The sequence below is a fragment of the Mus caroli genome, unplaced genomic scaffold, assembly GCF_978045245.1.
Source record: "Mus caroli unplaced genomic scaffold, Mus_caroli_1 scaffold_8, whole genome shotgun sequence".
Classification (NCBI taxonomy): domain Eukaryota; kingdom Metazoa; phylum Chordata; class Mammalia; order Rodentia; family Muridae; genus Mus; species Mus caroli.
The window spans coordinates 43,779,207-43,793,647 of record NW_028227263.1 but is presented as its reverse complement, the minus strand read 5'-3'; the positions used below and the strand labels follow the sequence as shown (position 1 = coordinate 43,793,647).

The 14,441-nt window shown below is 42.4% G+C and overlaps 1 protein-coding gene across 1 annotated transcript; it reads left to right on the top strand.

Annotated features, from left to right (window-relative positions):
• The first annotated feature begins 12,806 nt into the window (after nucleotides 1-12,806).
• Nucleotides 12,807-13,760, top strand: LOC110299455 (olfactory receptor 52K2). Its single transcript, XM_021169148.1, has one exon. The coding sequence runs from the start codon at nucleotides 12,807-12,809 to the stop codon at nucleotides 13,758-13,760; it is 954 nt and encodes a 317-aa protein (XP_021024807.1).
• Nucleotides 13,761-14,441: the final 681 nt, after the last annotated feature.

Genomic DNA, 14,441 nt, shown 5'->3' with positions numbered 1-14,441 from the left:
CTTTCAAATAACTTTCACAGAATATCAAGTAGTCTCCCATCCATTTGTCTTGTTTGACTCATTTTAGCATTTGCTAGAAGACAGGCCTTACCTAGAACACATGAGAATAGGTGTTCAAGCATCAGGAACAGAGCTGTGCTATGAGTAAAGGAGCAAATTGTTCACCCCTCTTGAGCACCTGAAAGCCACTTGCCAGCATTTACCACTCCTTTATGGAAGACCAAGTTCAGTGCAATTCAAATCCTGGTTCAGAAACTCACCAGCTGTGTACATTCAGTGATCTTCTCTAAGCTCTGTTAACCTGCTTCCCTATGACCTAGAAAGGTTGATTCATACTTCATAGGTGGCTGTGTTTATTAGCATAAGAGAGTAAGAAATATCTCAATGAGAAACAACCCTAGTGGCACTTGGGTCTGTGGTCAGCATATAATATGTGTAGTGCAGGGACATGGGCAAACTTACAAATAGCCAGACTTACCAGGTCTTGGAAGGGGGTGATAGTGGAGTTCCAGGTCCTGCAGGACTTAGACTACTGGAAACATAAGAGCACCAGTATTTATCCTGTCATTAGGGCCCTAAGTTCCAGTGGAAACTCCCTGGAGATAAGGACACTAAAGAGGCCTCTGGGATACTGGAAAGAGGCATCAAATTGAAGTTTTGAAATTTAGACCTTGTTGGAGGAAGGAAGAATGTGTGAATCTACCTTCTGCTGTAACATAATACCACAGGTTACATTATAAATAGTAAAAATTTAAGGTTTTAAAGGTTGGCAAGTCAAGATCCAGAGCATCCATCTGGCAAGGGCCGCATTACTGTGTTATTATGTGGTATTTATTTATTTACAAATGAAACTGTCACATGATATACCTATTCCATGACTGGGTGTACACCCAAAGAAAATGAAATCAGTATGTTGAAGAGATATCTGAACTCCCAGTGGTCATTCACAACTAGCATCATAGACTTCAGTGTCCAGCAATAGATGGGTGAATGAGGAAGATGTAGTAGATACACACAATTAAATACTACTTAGCCATAACAAAAAGATGCTATCATTTGCCACAATATAAATGAACCTGGAGACAGGCAACATTAGACAGACAAAGAGAAAAATTCTATTTATCTGTATAATATAAAAACATTACCAGACACTCACAGAATGGGAAAGGAGATCAAAGGACACACAAATTGAAGTTAACTTAGAGATAGGTTTAAGAGAGAATTGCTGTATAATACTCTCATCTTAGTTAACAACAACATTTTTTTCTTAGTGTTGGCCATTCAATTCAGTTCTTGCATGTTTTAGGCAAGCAATATTCCCCTTTAATGTGGGATTATATACATGTTAAGGTAGCTTTATGTATGCATGCCACAAAGTACATATATTTTGAGACAATATGCCTGCCATACATGATAAGGTAGAAAAAGTTAGGAAGTGCAACCAGGGAACTATGAAGAGTTGGCTAAATGGGGGATCTTGATGACATGAGTGAGGAAGACATGTAGGTCTGTGAGATGTACTGTTAAGAGCAGTAGATAAGGAGGTCTCTGGAATTCATTTCACAAATTTGAAAGTCACCTTCAGGCCAGTTGCTAAAGTGGAGTGACAGAGAAGATGATAATCATGAATTTTGAGATATGGCCATGGTCACTGTGATGAAGGCTACAGTAAGTCATAGAGAGGGAGTGACACTATTGTTAGGAGGTATGGCCTTGTTGGAGGAAGTGTGTCACTGGGAGTAAGACTTTGGTGTTTCAGAAGCCCAAGCCAGGCACAGTGGTTCACTGTGTTTCTGATTCCTGCCAATTAAGATGTAGAACTCTCAGCTATCTCTTCAGCACCATGTCTACCTGGGTACCACTATGCTTCCCACCATGGACTAAACCTCTGACCTGTAAGCCAGCTCCAATGAAATGTTTTCTCTTATAATGTTACCATGGTCATGGCATCTCTCTTCACAGCAATAAAACCCTAAGACAGAAGTATATACCAGGAGTGGGATATTGCTGTTATAGGCCTGAACATACATTTGTTTCAAGGAATATGGAACACTTGGGGAGTTTGGACTAGAAAAGTCACAGGACACTTTAAGCTTGACTTAACAGGCCATACATGAACAACAGCGGTGCTGAGGGTGAATTGAACTGTGAGAGCTCACAAGGTTTCAGAGAAGAATATTAGCAAGTGGCCTAGAGATTGTGCTTGTGATATTTTGGTGAAAAAATGTGACTACTTTCTTTCTTTGTCCAAAAAAATCTGCCCAAGGATAAACTGAAGAGTTATGGATTAATAGCTTTGGCAGAGGAGATTTCAAAACAACCTGTCTGTGTGGCCATTAGTGGCTAGTCTTATGCATATCTATAATGAAAAAGAGTAAGCTGAGCAAGGAAAAAGAGAAAGTGTACAGTTTGTGGAGAAAAGGGACACCAGGAAGTATAAACAGAGTAAGGAAAAGCCTAACACTAATTGTAATATAAGGAGCGGTGACCTCAGAGCAAGAACTCACCCAACTAAGCTTCCAAGTTATGAAAAGGAGTTAAAGAAAAATATAGGGTAGGGTATGATGGCACATGCCTTTAATCTCAGCATTTTGGAGGTGGAGTCAGCTGGATCTCAGTTCAAAACCAGCCTGGTTTACAAATTGACATCCAGGACAGCCAAGCATAGACAGTAAAGGAATCCATCAAAACCATGAAGGTGGTGAAAGTATATTTGAACAAGGGGTCATGTTTCAGCCCCAGAAAGCAGCAGAACTTGGCAGCTTTGGCCATGTGGCTCTGTCTTTAGAGTCAAGGATACAAGAAAAGGGTTATGGAATCTTCCTCAGTGACCAAGAAAAGCCACTGGGGCCAGGCATGTGGCAGGGGTGTCTCTGCATGGATTTCTAGAGAGGCTACTGTATGGAACTGTGAAAGTGAAGCCTAGAGACCTCAAGAGTTGGAGATGCCAGAGTAATGAGGTACCTGTTGAGGAAAGCTACTAACATGGAGTTAAACTAGTCCAAAAGAGAGAAGTAGTTTATAATCATCAAAGCAGGAAGAAATTGGAGATCTGAAGAGCACATGACATCAGAGATGGAGGTATAGAGTTTGAAATTTGCCCAACTGATTTTTGGTCATGTTTTTGTTCAGTATTTGCTCACTATGCCCTCTTTCCTCTCTTTTGGAACAATTATCTATATCCATCCATCCATCCATCCATCCATCCATCCATCCATCCATCCTTCCTTCCTTCCTTCCACCTACCCTTCCATCCATCCATCTATCTATTTATCTATCTATCCTTTGCTGTTATTGGAAGTTGATGGAAGTATATGATCTCCTGTTTAATTTTGATTTTATAGGGGATTACAGTTAAGAGATTGCCATTAGTCTCAGAAGAGACTTTAGATTTTTAAACAGGGTTGACTCTAATAGATTATGGGGACTATTGAAAGTGGATTGAATGCTTTTGTATTATGATACAGCTACAAGCCTATGGGTCCAGGGAGTGAAATGTTGTGGTTTGAATAAAAATGATCCCCATAGGGAGTGACACTATTGGGAGTTGTGGCCTTGTGAGAGGAAGTGTGTTACTGGAGTTTCAGAAGCCCAAGCCAGGCACAGTGGTTCTCTCTCTTTCTGCTCCTTGATGATCCAGATGTAGAGCTCTCAGCTGTCTCTCCAGCACCATCTGCATCCATGCGCTGCCGTGCTTCCCATCATGACAATAATGGGCTAAACCTCTGATCTGTAAGCCAGCCTCAAATAATGTCTTCTTTTTACAAGAATCGTCATAGTCATGGTATCTCTTCACAGCAATAGAACCTAACTAAGACAAAGAAGTTGAACAAGAGCCGGTAACACTGTGACGTATGCCCTGAAAGATCTACTTTATGTTCTAAATAAGGGAGAGAGGATAAAAGAGGTGAAAGAAACAGTTCAAAGTCATTATTAATTGAATGATGCAATGATGGCTTGGGCCAAAATGACAACAGTGGGAGCAAGAAAAAGATCTGATATTTAGAGTAGAATTAGAAGGTAGATAGAATTGTTGGTAGATTAGTTGAAAGTGGAGTTATGAGAACATGATAGGCTTTTGGGAAACCTCTGTGGTGACTAGCAATACTTTAGTGTCATAGGAAACAGAGAAAGGTTTACAGGACGGAAGCACAGAGACCTGAGCTCTGGGTAAGGTGTTTAAGCTTGGATATGGACACTAGACATCTAAGCAGAGATGCTGAGTAAGAATGCCATACAGTTATTCCTTGGTGTCCATGGGGAACTGGTTTCAGGATACCTCCTCATACCTCACTCTACAGATGTTCAGGTTCCTTGCATGAAATGGTATAGAATTTGTGTAAACCCAAACCAAATCACCTCTAGGTTTCTTACAACACTTAATACAATGTGATTACTCTGCATATGTTCTACTATATTGTTAAGGTACAACACACAAGTACAAAGGTCCTAATATATTTGCCAGTTTTCAATTTGTTAGAGATGTATTAGTTTGAAGGTTTACATGTGGGAGCCAATAGATCAAAAAAAAAAAAAAAAAGCCACAGAAAATGATAAAATCTCCTTAATCTCAGGAGGTAGAGAGACAGAGAGAGAGGAATCTGGGAGGGACAGAGGAGGGGGGGGAAAGGGGGACTGGTTCAGATATAGAGGAGATGGGGGAGAAGTACAGAGGTCGGGAATTTGAAAAGAGGTGTGTAGCAGTGGGGGAGGAGGAACTGGGGGTAGCCAATAGGATGTCCCAGATGCCAGGGACCCAGGAAGTTCCCAGGGCCCAACAGGGAGGACATTAGCCAAAATACCCAACAAAGGTGAGCTAGAACCTGTAGAGACCATATCCAGTGGATAGGCAAGGCCCCAGGTTGAGGGATGGGGCCACCCACCCATCTCAAAAATAGTAATTAAGAATTCCTCGTGTCAAAGGCAAATGCAGGGACAAAGAGTGGAGCAGAGTCTGAAGGAAAGGCCATCCAAGACTACTCCACCTAGGGATCTATCCCATCTGCAGACACCAAACCCAGACACTATTGCTGATGCCAGGAAGCACTTAATGACAGGAGCCTTGTTGACTGACCCTGAGAGGCTCTGCCAGAGCCTGAGCAATATATATGCAGTGCATGTCAGCAGGGAGAGTGCATGTCAGCAGGACACAATCTCAGTAGAAGTGGCTGCTATGCCTCAGGGAGGAACACAGGGGTACAGAGGCTCATTTGAACCCCAACTTCTCTTCTTCTTTTTTTTAAAGATTTATTTATTTATTATATGTAACTACACTGTAGCTGTCTTCAGACACACCAGAAGAGGGCCCCAGATCTCGTTATGGATGGTTGTGAGCCACCATGTGGTTGCTGGGAATTGAACTCAGGATCTTTGGAAGAGCAGTCAGTGCTCTTAACCCCTGAGCCATCTCTTCAGCCCCGCCTCCAACTTCTCTTCTTAGGACCATGGCACAGTAGCAGACTCCAAGACCAGTCCTGGATGTGTTTCTGTACTAATACTCTGATAATATTAAAGATTAATGATCATAGAATATATTCAATGAAGATGGCATTGGATCCTCCCTTGAGTCCTGTAAGGTGGAGAGGACTGGACACTGAGATCACAAGAATGAAACAATCCAAGGAATGAAGAGATTAAATGCCTTGCTGAGGTGACAAGCTAGGACTCAAACCCAGGTCTCCCATCAATAACCTCAAATTACAGCTCAGTGGAGAAAATAACCATGCCACAAACCAACCAACCAGCCAACCAACCAACCAACCAACCAACCAACCAACCAACCAACCAACCAATCAACCAATCAACCCCCAAACTAGGAATCAAATAAAACAGCCAAAGATAATCTTCCTCTTATGAACAAACAACCCTCCCTTCCTTAGCCAGAAGGAGCAAGCATCACTGCCAGCCTTTTGTATATTCTGAAGAGGCTGTAGATCTCAGCAGGCACCAAGGGAGGGTGGAAAGAGGCACACTCATTACCTCACTGCAATCAGGCCAGCCACTGCCTCCAGGGAGAAGCAAGACTGAATGTGACAGCCACAAAGTGCTCAGAATGTGGGGTTGGTAGGAAGCCAAAGGCAAAGCCTAGAAAGCCCTGAGTCACCCCCAGAGAGGAGCCAGTGCTTATCGTGAGGTCTGTTTAGCATGTTCCTCAGAGACAGGGCCCACTGTTCCCTTTTTCTTTTGGGACAAGGGAAGCTGACTGAGGATATATCCAGCCTTTCCTGTGCATCTGCTCTCATGGAGAGAGGAGCATGATACTGCTTTCCTGTGCCTCCCAGGAAGTGAGTGGAGCTGCAGGCTGAGGGTGAGAGCCTGCTGGGTCTGAGGCAGTAGACACAGGCTGATGGGGAGGGCTACTTGTTGCTGGGACCAGCTAGCCTCTAGGGGTGGGGCTGGGGCTTGGGCAGTTTATCTAGGGGCCAGAACAGAGGAAGGAAAGAGGCCTGGGCATGTGAACTGAGAATGGGATCAGTTAGAACAATGGCAGAAACAGCACCCCAAGGGTTAGGGACAGTGCCACGGAGTGACAGAGCCTAGCCTCACCTTCCCTTGCTTCTCAGACCCAAACAGATGACTTCTTCCTGCCTCAGGCACTACCTCACCTCCCTGTTGTCACCCATCCCAGCACACCTCTGGCTACTAGAGCATCTTTATCTTCTTATGCTTTATCTACTATGGGCTTCAGATCTTTCATCATTCCTTTATTAGAAGAAGCCCCTGCCTGCCTCCCAGGCATGTGTCCATTTTGGGGTGCTTTTTAGAGTTCACCACCAGAAGCCTCTGGCTTAGTAACCCAGCCCATGCCTATAATTTCTCCTCTCTTGTTACTGTTGCTTGCCTTCCTTTCCACATTCAGGCCCTGTCCCACCCATAGCTGCTGCAAAGTGACTGAGATAAGACACTGGGAAGGACAGGTGGAACATCTGGTTTGTTAAAGGGTTCAGTCACAAGCTGCTGTGTCTCCACAGTGTGGTCCAATAGCCGCAGCCCTGGAATACTGTAGGAAGAGTCTAAAGATGTGGAAATGAGGCTTATATCTGAAGCTTGCTTTCTCCATGATGACATAGTTCTCCAAATGTATTATTCTAAGGTTTTCTCTAGGTAAAGATGTAATGAATGAGGCAGACAACTGTTCTGCCTTATGGCTCTCAGCTCTAGTTCTGGGGTAGACAAAGAAACCACACAGGCTTCCTTTGGCTCCTTGATGATATCCTTGGTGAGGAGGCAGGGAATGAACACAGCCTTCCCAGTGACATTGAAGGACTGGAAAAAACCACTCAAATGTTTTAAACAGGAGGAGACTGGCAAAGACTGAATGGAACTGGAGGTATGTTTTCTTCAAAGCCAAAAAGCAAAGGTTGAAGACTTCTTGGGATATTAGACACAATAGGCACAATTTGAGACTGAGCTGTGAGAGATAAGATACAGGAAGCCAGTGGCTGTCATCAGGAGTGTATAGGAAGGCATCAGTGTATGTAAGGGAGACAAGTCACCCAGGAAGAGCAGAGGCCTGCCTGGAACAGAAGCAGCACATGCATTTAGGATGGAGTGACACAGGATGTAAGAGGACACGCTTTCATCTAGTCAGTAACTATCTCAAGTACCTAAGGAGGCCTCATGGTGTCCATAGATTCAAAAGAGACTAGGGGGCCCAAGGTGTCTATAGATACAAAAGAGCCCGGGGGCCCAAGGTGTCCATATATAGAGGATAATCCTGTCATCACCGGGCTCTCATGAGGTCCAGCCGTGTGTTTTGGGAAAATTCACAGATCTACATAGCCTTGGAGTAAGGAATTGCCTTTTCTTCCTTCCTTCCTTCCTTCCTTCCTTCCTTCCTTCCTTCCTTCCTTCCTTCCTTCCTTCCTTCCTTTCTTTCTTTCTTTCTTTCTTTCTTTCTTTCTTTCTTTCTTTCTTTCTTTCTTTCTTTCTTTCTTTCTTATGAAAATATATTTTTTTATATACTATAATCTGATTATAGTTTTCTATCCTTTAACTCCTCCCAGATCCTCCCTCCTCCTCTTCCACACAAATCCACACCCTGTCTTTCTCTCTCTTACTAAAAAACCAAACAGGCATCTAAAATAATAATAAAATAAAATAAAATAAGATCAAATAAAAACCAAATGAACCAGATAGGACCAAACAAACAAACATCAGAAAAAGAATCTAAGAAAAAGCACAAGAAACACATATAGGCACACACACACACACACACACACACACACACCACATTTGCACACACAGAAGTGGAGTAGAGAATTCAGTTTGGTTTTTATTGTGACTGAGGTGACAAACTGCTGTGGAGGCAGGCATAGGTTTGGGTCAGATGATGTATATTATGTAGCTATTAAAAGGAAGTCACCCATGCATTCCTTTAAAAATGTCCTTTAAGTACCAACTATGTTCAGTAGAGTCTGTGAGTTCTGAATTGAATTACAGGCTGCGAGTTATGAACTTTGCAGACAATTGTGGATCTACAAACACAGGCAAAGCTAACAACAATGGTACTCTCATGGTATTTTTGATACAGCATCTAATATTGTGGTTCTCAACCTGTGGGTTGCGACCACATTGGGGTCAAACAAGCCTTTCATGGGGATTACATATCATGTATTTACATTGTAACTCATAACAGTAGCAAACTTACAGTTATGAAGTAACACTGAGAATAATTTTGTGGGGGATCACCACAACATGAGGAATTGTTAAAGGCTCACAGCATAAGGACAGTTGAGAACCACTGATGTAACAAGTTGCTATTGAAGTGACTGAGAAAATCTTGGAGGAGCTCAAAAGGGCATTTCTATGAAGGTGGCAGGATCTTGGCCAGGTAGGAAAGAAGACTAAGGAAAACAGTGCAGTTCAATATGGTAAACTATACATGTGACTATTTGAGCAGAGGGAAGAGAATCCAGTATGGTTGAATAACGGAGGATGAACATTTAAGAGAACAGGAGTGAGGCTAATAGGTGCTGTCAGAAAGACATTTGTAGGTGTGGTTAGTGGTTTTGATCTTTTTTTTTGTAGCAATGGGATCCTGAAATCAGTCTTCAACTGGGAAATAAAATACCTAGACAGTTACATTGCAATGGATAGGTTGAGTAGGGACAGAAAACGGAGATGAGGATGAATCATGACTCAGGCAAGAGATGATAAGTGAATGAAGGAAGACAGAGGAGATAGGGAAAGGAGCAGTGAGAGGGGAGAGAGGATCTTGTCTGGACAGGAAGAGATCCTTAGGGTGTGGCATCTTGCAGAAGGGTACATGGCTATAGGGTAGTGGGAGGAAGTGTGGCTGAAGGAGTGACCAGACAATGCAGAGTTTTTATAGCTTGATTTGGGAGTCCATCCTAAGTCCAATGATAGCTGATGGAGGTTCTAGCCAAAGCCAAGGATGACATAATTTGCCTTCTAAAATGGTTTTTGGGATTACAGTAGAGTGAAAGGGTTATTATAGAGGGCCCAAAAATCATACCACAGAGACCAGTTAGGAGGCTTGTTTAGACACAAGATGATGGTGATTTAAATAAGAGAACTGGCAGAAGAAAATTGGACACTGAGACACATTTGTCACATGACTACATGATGGAGAGGAAGAAGAGAATATGCAAAGGCTCACCCCTGACTTTCCCAAAAGTGGAAAGCATAGCTGTGATGTGCATGGATCTAGAAAGCACATGCAGAGGAAATAGTTGGCAGGAAGATAGCAAGGTTCGTTTTGGGACCCCTGTGGAGTGTCTGAGTGGCTGGTCTAATGGGAGAAGGGTATACTAGTTTGGAACTCAGATTCCCTGAATATACATGATGAAATTTCTAAGAAATCAAGCAGACAAACGTGAGACTATAAATAATAAGAGGGGAGAAAAGGGCAGTGCGGTGAGAAGATAAAACAAAGGCAAGACTGTCTAAGAGAGATAAATCGGGAGGGTATTGAAAAATGAGAGATGAGGAAATAGAGAATGTTCTAAAATTTATTTTAACTCATCTCTTCACCCCCTCCAAACATGGACACTTATGGGGAACTATATGACATTTCAGACTGCATACACATTGACTAATGTTCAAATCAGATTAAGAGCACCAATTTCCTCAAACTTTTCATTTATCATTTCTTTATGGTGTAAACATTAAAGATTAAAAATCTTCTAGTTTTTAAGAAATTCAGCACATGGTCATTATCTATGCTCTATTACCCTGACAACAGTATTTGAGGAATTTCTCCCTGATTATAACTTAGCAATCAGAAATTCAAACAAGATTTACTGTGGAGGGAAACAGTTGAGGGGAAGTAGACCCAGGAAGATAAAAGGCAATGGAACATGGTAACACACTGATGCTGATCAAGAGAAACATTTTAGACAAGGATTAATTTCTTTTCCATTCCAGTAGTTTATTTTCAACTTTTATTTACAAGAAATACAATTTATTTGAAATTTAATTACTATTATTTTTGCTTAAGACTTTCATTTTAGCTTAAAAAGTACTAGGTTTCATTGCAACATGTTTGTCAAACAAAATTTGTTTTTTGTGTCTCTCCCCACTTTAACCCACTCCCTTCCTTTCCCTGTGCCCTCTCACTCTCTGTAGCCCCCTTTCCACTGCCATGTAGCCCGTGAGCTTTTTCAGAGCTTCTGCTTCGCCTCTGGGCTTTCTATACCACTCTCACAATACCTAACTGATACCATACAGACCTTAAAAACCATGATCTGCACAGGAGAGAGAAATGAGATTTTTGTCTTTCTGAAACTGGACACCTCACTTGCTAGAACACTTTCCAGAATCATCCATTTTCCTGCACATTTCATTTAAATTCCTTACATCTGAGCTCTAATTGCCTAAATTTTAACATTGACAATTTCCAGATATGTAACCATTAATAAGTAAGAACCATTAGTTGAAAAGGTACCAACATTTGCTGAGCACATTCAATGCCTTAGGTTTATGCTAAGTGTTTTACCATGATAATCTCAAAATTGTCAAAAGACATGTTTTAGACTATCTCTAAAAAAAGGTGAAAAGGGACCATGTGTTTTGATAAAATGTTTAAGAATTTTCTGGTAGTGGGGAATTGGACCTAGTACCTCTTCCATGCTAGGCTATGGAAGAGCCAATTCTGACCAATTCTCAGCTATGTTTGAGCATTTTCTTTCTCTTTTTCTCTCTTTTCTTCCTCCCTCCTTCCCTTCTTCCTTCCCCATTCTTCCCTTCTCTCTTTCTTTCTCTCTCCCTCCTCCACTTCCTTCCTTCCTTCCTTCCTTCCTTCCTTCCTTCCTTCCTTCCTTCCTTCCTTCCTTCTTTCCTTCCTTCCTTCCTCCCTCCCTCCCTCCCTCCCTCCCTCCCTCCCTCCCTCCCTCCCTCCCTCCCTTCCTTCCTTCCTTCCTTCCTTCCTTCCTTCCTTCCTTCCTTCCTTCCTCTCTCTCTCTCCCTCCCTCCCCCTCTCTCTCTTTCTTTCTTTCTTTCTTTCTTTCTTTCTTTCTTTCTTTCTTTCTTTCTTTCTTTCTCTTTCTCTCTCTCTCTCTCTCTCTCTCTCTCTCTCTCTCTCTCTCTCTCCCTCCCTCCCTCCCTCCCTCCCTTCCTTCCTTCCTTTCTTTCTTTTTCTCTCTTTCTCTCTCTCTCTCCCTCTCCCTCTCTCTCTCTCTCTCTCTCTCTCTCTCTCTCTCTCTTTCTTTCTTTCTTTCCTTCCTTTTTCAAGACAGAGTTTTGCTGTGTAGCCCTGAGGGCTGAGATTAAAGGCATGTGACATCACACCTGAGCTCCATTTAGCATTTTTCAAAGGAGATTATAAACATGGAGAGAGAAAAAAAAGAGGAGAATAGGAGTCCCAATAGGAAGAATAATAGTGTCAAGGTCAAAGATCAGTGGCGTAGAATATGTCTTCTGAATGTCTTGAAATCTAGCAAGAAATGGGGTGAAAGGAAGAACTAGAGATGGAAATCAAGGCACACAAAAAGGAACAAAACAGCTCCTCATGTTCTTTTTAGCTGTAGGAACGATAGTGGTTGCAGAGATTTCTGCATGTTCAATAGAATCTATAGAATTTATATATCAGGAGCTGGGTCTTGTGGATCAGGTTTAAAGCCCAGCTACTACAGAAGTTGAAGCTGGAGGATCTTAGGTTCAAGTAAAGCTTTGGTAATTTTGTGACATCAAATTTCAAGTAAAATGTAAGAAGAGCACTTGAGATGCACCTCAATGGGAGAGTGTATGCTGAGTTTGTTTGAGGCCCTAGGTTTAATCCTTAGCACAACAAATAAAAGCAAACAAGCAAGCAAGCAAGCAAGCAAGCAAGCAAGCAAGCAAGCAAGCAAGCCAGCCAGCCAAAACTTGCAGATAAGTAAATTAAGGAAGAACTGATAAGCTTGCTTATTTTTTTTATATAGTTAAGTTTGTTATTTCAGAAAGGAACCTTTTGTATTTAGAGTGTAGTTTGAGTTGGGAAGGCAGCAAGAAGTCGAGGAAACAAAGTGAATTTTTGTAAGATAAAAGCAGAAATCCACACCTTTAATAGAGATGCTTCTGAACTCCCTCTGTACTCCAGATGACCTTAAACTAATGATCATAAAAAGGATGATTTTGGTATCATCTGAGGTATATTAAATATCATGACAGTAGGTGACTTTATTACATCTCTTGTGTAATTTTTTTGATATGTGTTTTTTAATTGTTTATTTGAAGACTCACACAAGAGAAGAAAGGCTAATTTTCTTTCATGAATGATTGGGATTTGAATTTAAACACTGACTCTGCTGATAGTGTAACCTCTGTGGAAGTAGATTGGAAGAAGAATAAAGTTCCCAGCAGCCATGTTGGTTAATAATATCACATCAACCCACCCAGTGGCCTTCTTGTTGATGGGTATCCCAGGCCTAGAGCACTTACATATTTGGATCTCCATCCCTTTCTGCTCAGCCTATACCTTGGCTGTGCTTGGCAACTGCACCCTCCTTTTCATCATTCGGGTTGATGCAGCCCTTCATGAGCCTATGTACCTCTTTCTGGCCATGTTGGCAGCAATAGATCTGGTCCTTTCCTCGTCAACACTACCCAAAATGCTCTCCCTGTTCTGGTTCAGGGATCGGGAAATCAATTTCCATGCCTGCCTTATCCAGATGTTCTTTCTCCATTCCTTTGCTATCATGGAGTCAGCAATGTTGTTGGCCATGGCCTTTGATCGTTATGTCGCCATATGCAAACCTCTGCACTATACCACCATCCTGACCAAGCCCCTCATCATCAAGATTGGCCTGGCTGCTGTGACTCGGGCTGTGACACTAATGACTCCACTGCCCTTTCTGCTCAGAAGTTTCCACTACTGTCGAGGCACAGTGATTGCCCACTGCTACTGTGAACACATGGCTGTGGTGAGGCTGGCATGTGGGTACACACGCTTCAATAACATCTATGGCATTGCTGTGGCCATGTTTATTGTGGTGCTGGACCTGCTCTTCGTTATCTTGTCTTACATCTTTATCCTTCGTGCTGTTCTCCAGCTTGCCTCCCAGGAGGCTCGCTACAAGGCCTTTGGGACATGCGTGTCGCATATAGGTGCCATCTTAGCCTTCTATACACCTGTAGTCATCTCCTCAGTCATGCATCGTGTGGCTCGTCGGGCTGCTCCTCATGTCCACATACTCCTTGCTAATTTCTATCTTCTTTTCCCACCTATGGTCAATCCTATCATCTATGGTGTCAAGACTAAGCAGATTAGAGAGCGAGTCTTAGGGCTATTCCTCAGAAAGGATTTAAAAGGTGAGTGAGGGGCCTGGAGAGATGGCTCAGCTGTTAAGAGCACTGACTGCTCTTCCAAAGGTCTTGAGATCAATTCCCAGCAACCACACACTGGCTCACAAACATCTGTAATGGAGTCAGATGCCCTCTTCTGGTGTGTTTGAAGACAGTGTACTCCCATACATAACATAAATAAATAAATCTTAAAAAAACAAGGTGAGGGAGGGACAGTAGAAGAGAGCAGGCAATTTGTTGGAATTGAAAACGGTGTGTTAGGAAGCAAAGGGCTGCCAAGATCTTCATGCTTACTTTTATCTTGATGTGACTTTAAAAAAATAACTAGCCATTGATAAATGACACCCGCCCGAATTCAAACTTGTCGATATTTTGGAATTCTTTTTTTTTTGATTTTTAATATTTTTATTACATATTTTCCTCAATTACATTTCCAATGCTATCCCAAAAGTCCCCCATAGCGCCCCCCACTTCCCTACCCACCCATTCCCATTCTTTTGGCCCTGGCATTCCCCTATATTGGGGCATATAAAGTTTGCAAGTCCAATGGGCCTCTCTTTCCATTGATGGCCGACTAGGCCATCTTTCGATACATATGCAGCTAGAGACAAGAGCTCCGGGGTTCTGGTTAGTACATCATGTTGTTCCAACAATAGGGTTGCAGATCCCTTTAGCTCCTTGGGTACTTTCTCTAG

Excerpts from the sequence above, each read along its gene's own strand:
- LOC110299455 (XM_021169148.1), top strand. The coding sequence starts at position 12,807 with ATGTTGGTTAATAATATCACATCAACCCACCCAGTGGCCTTCTTGTTG.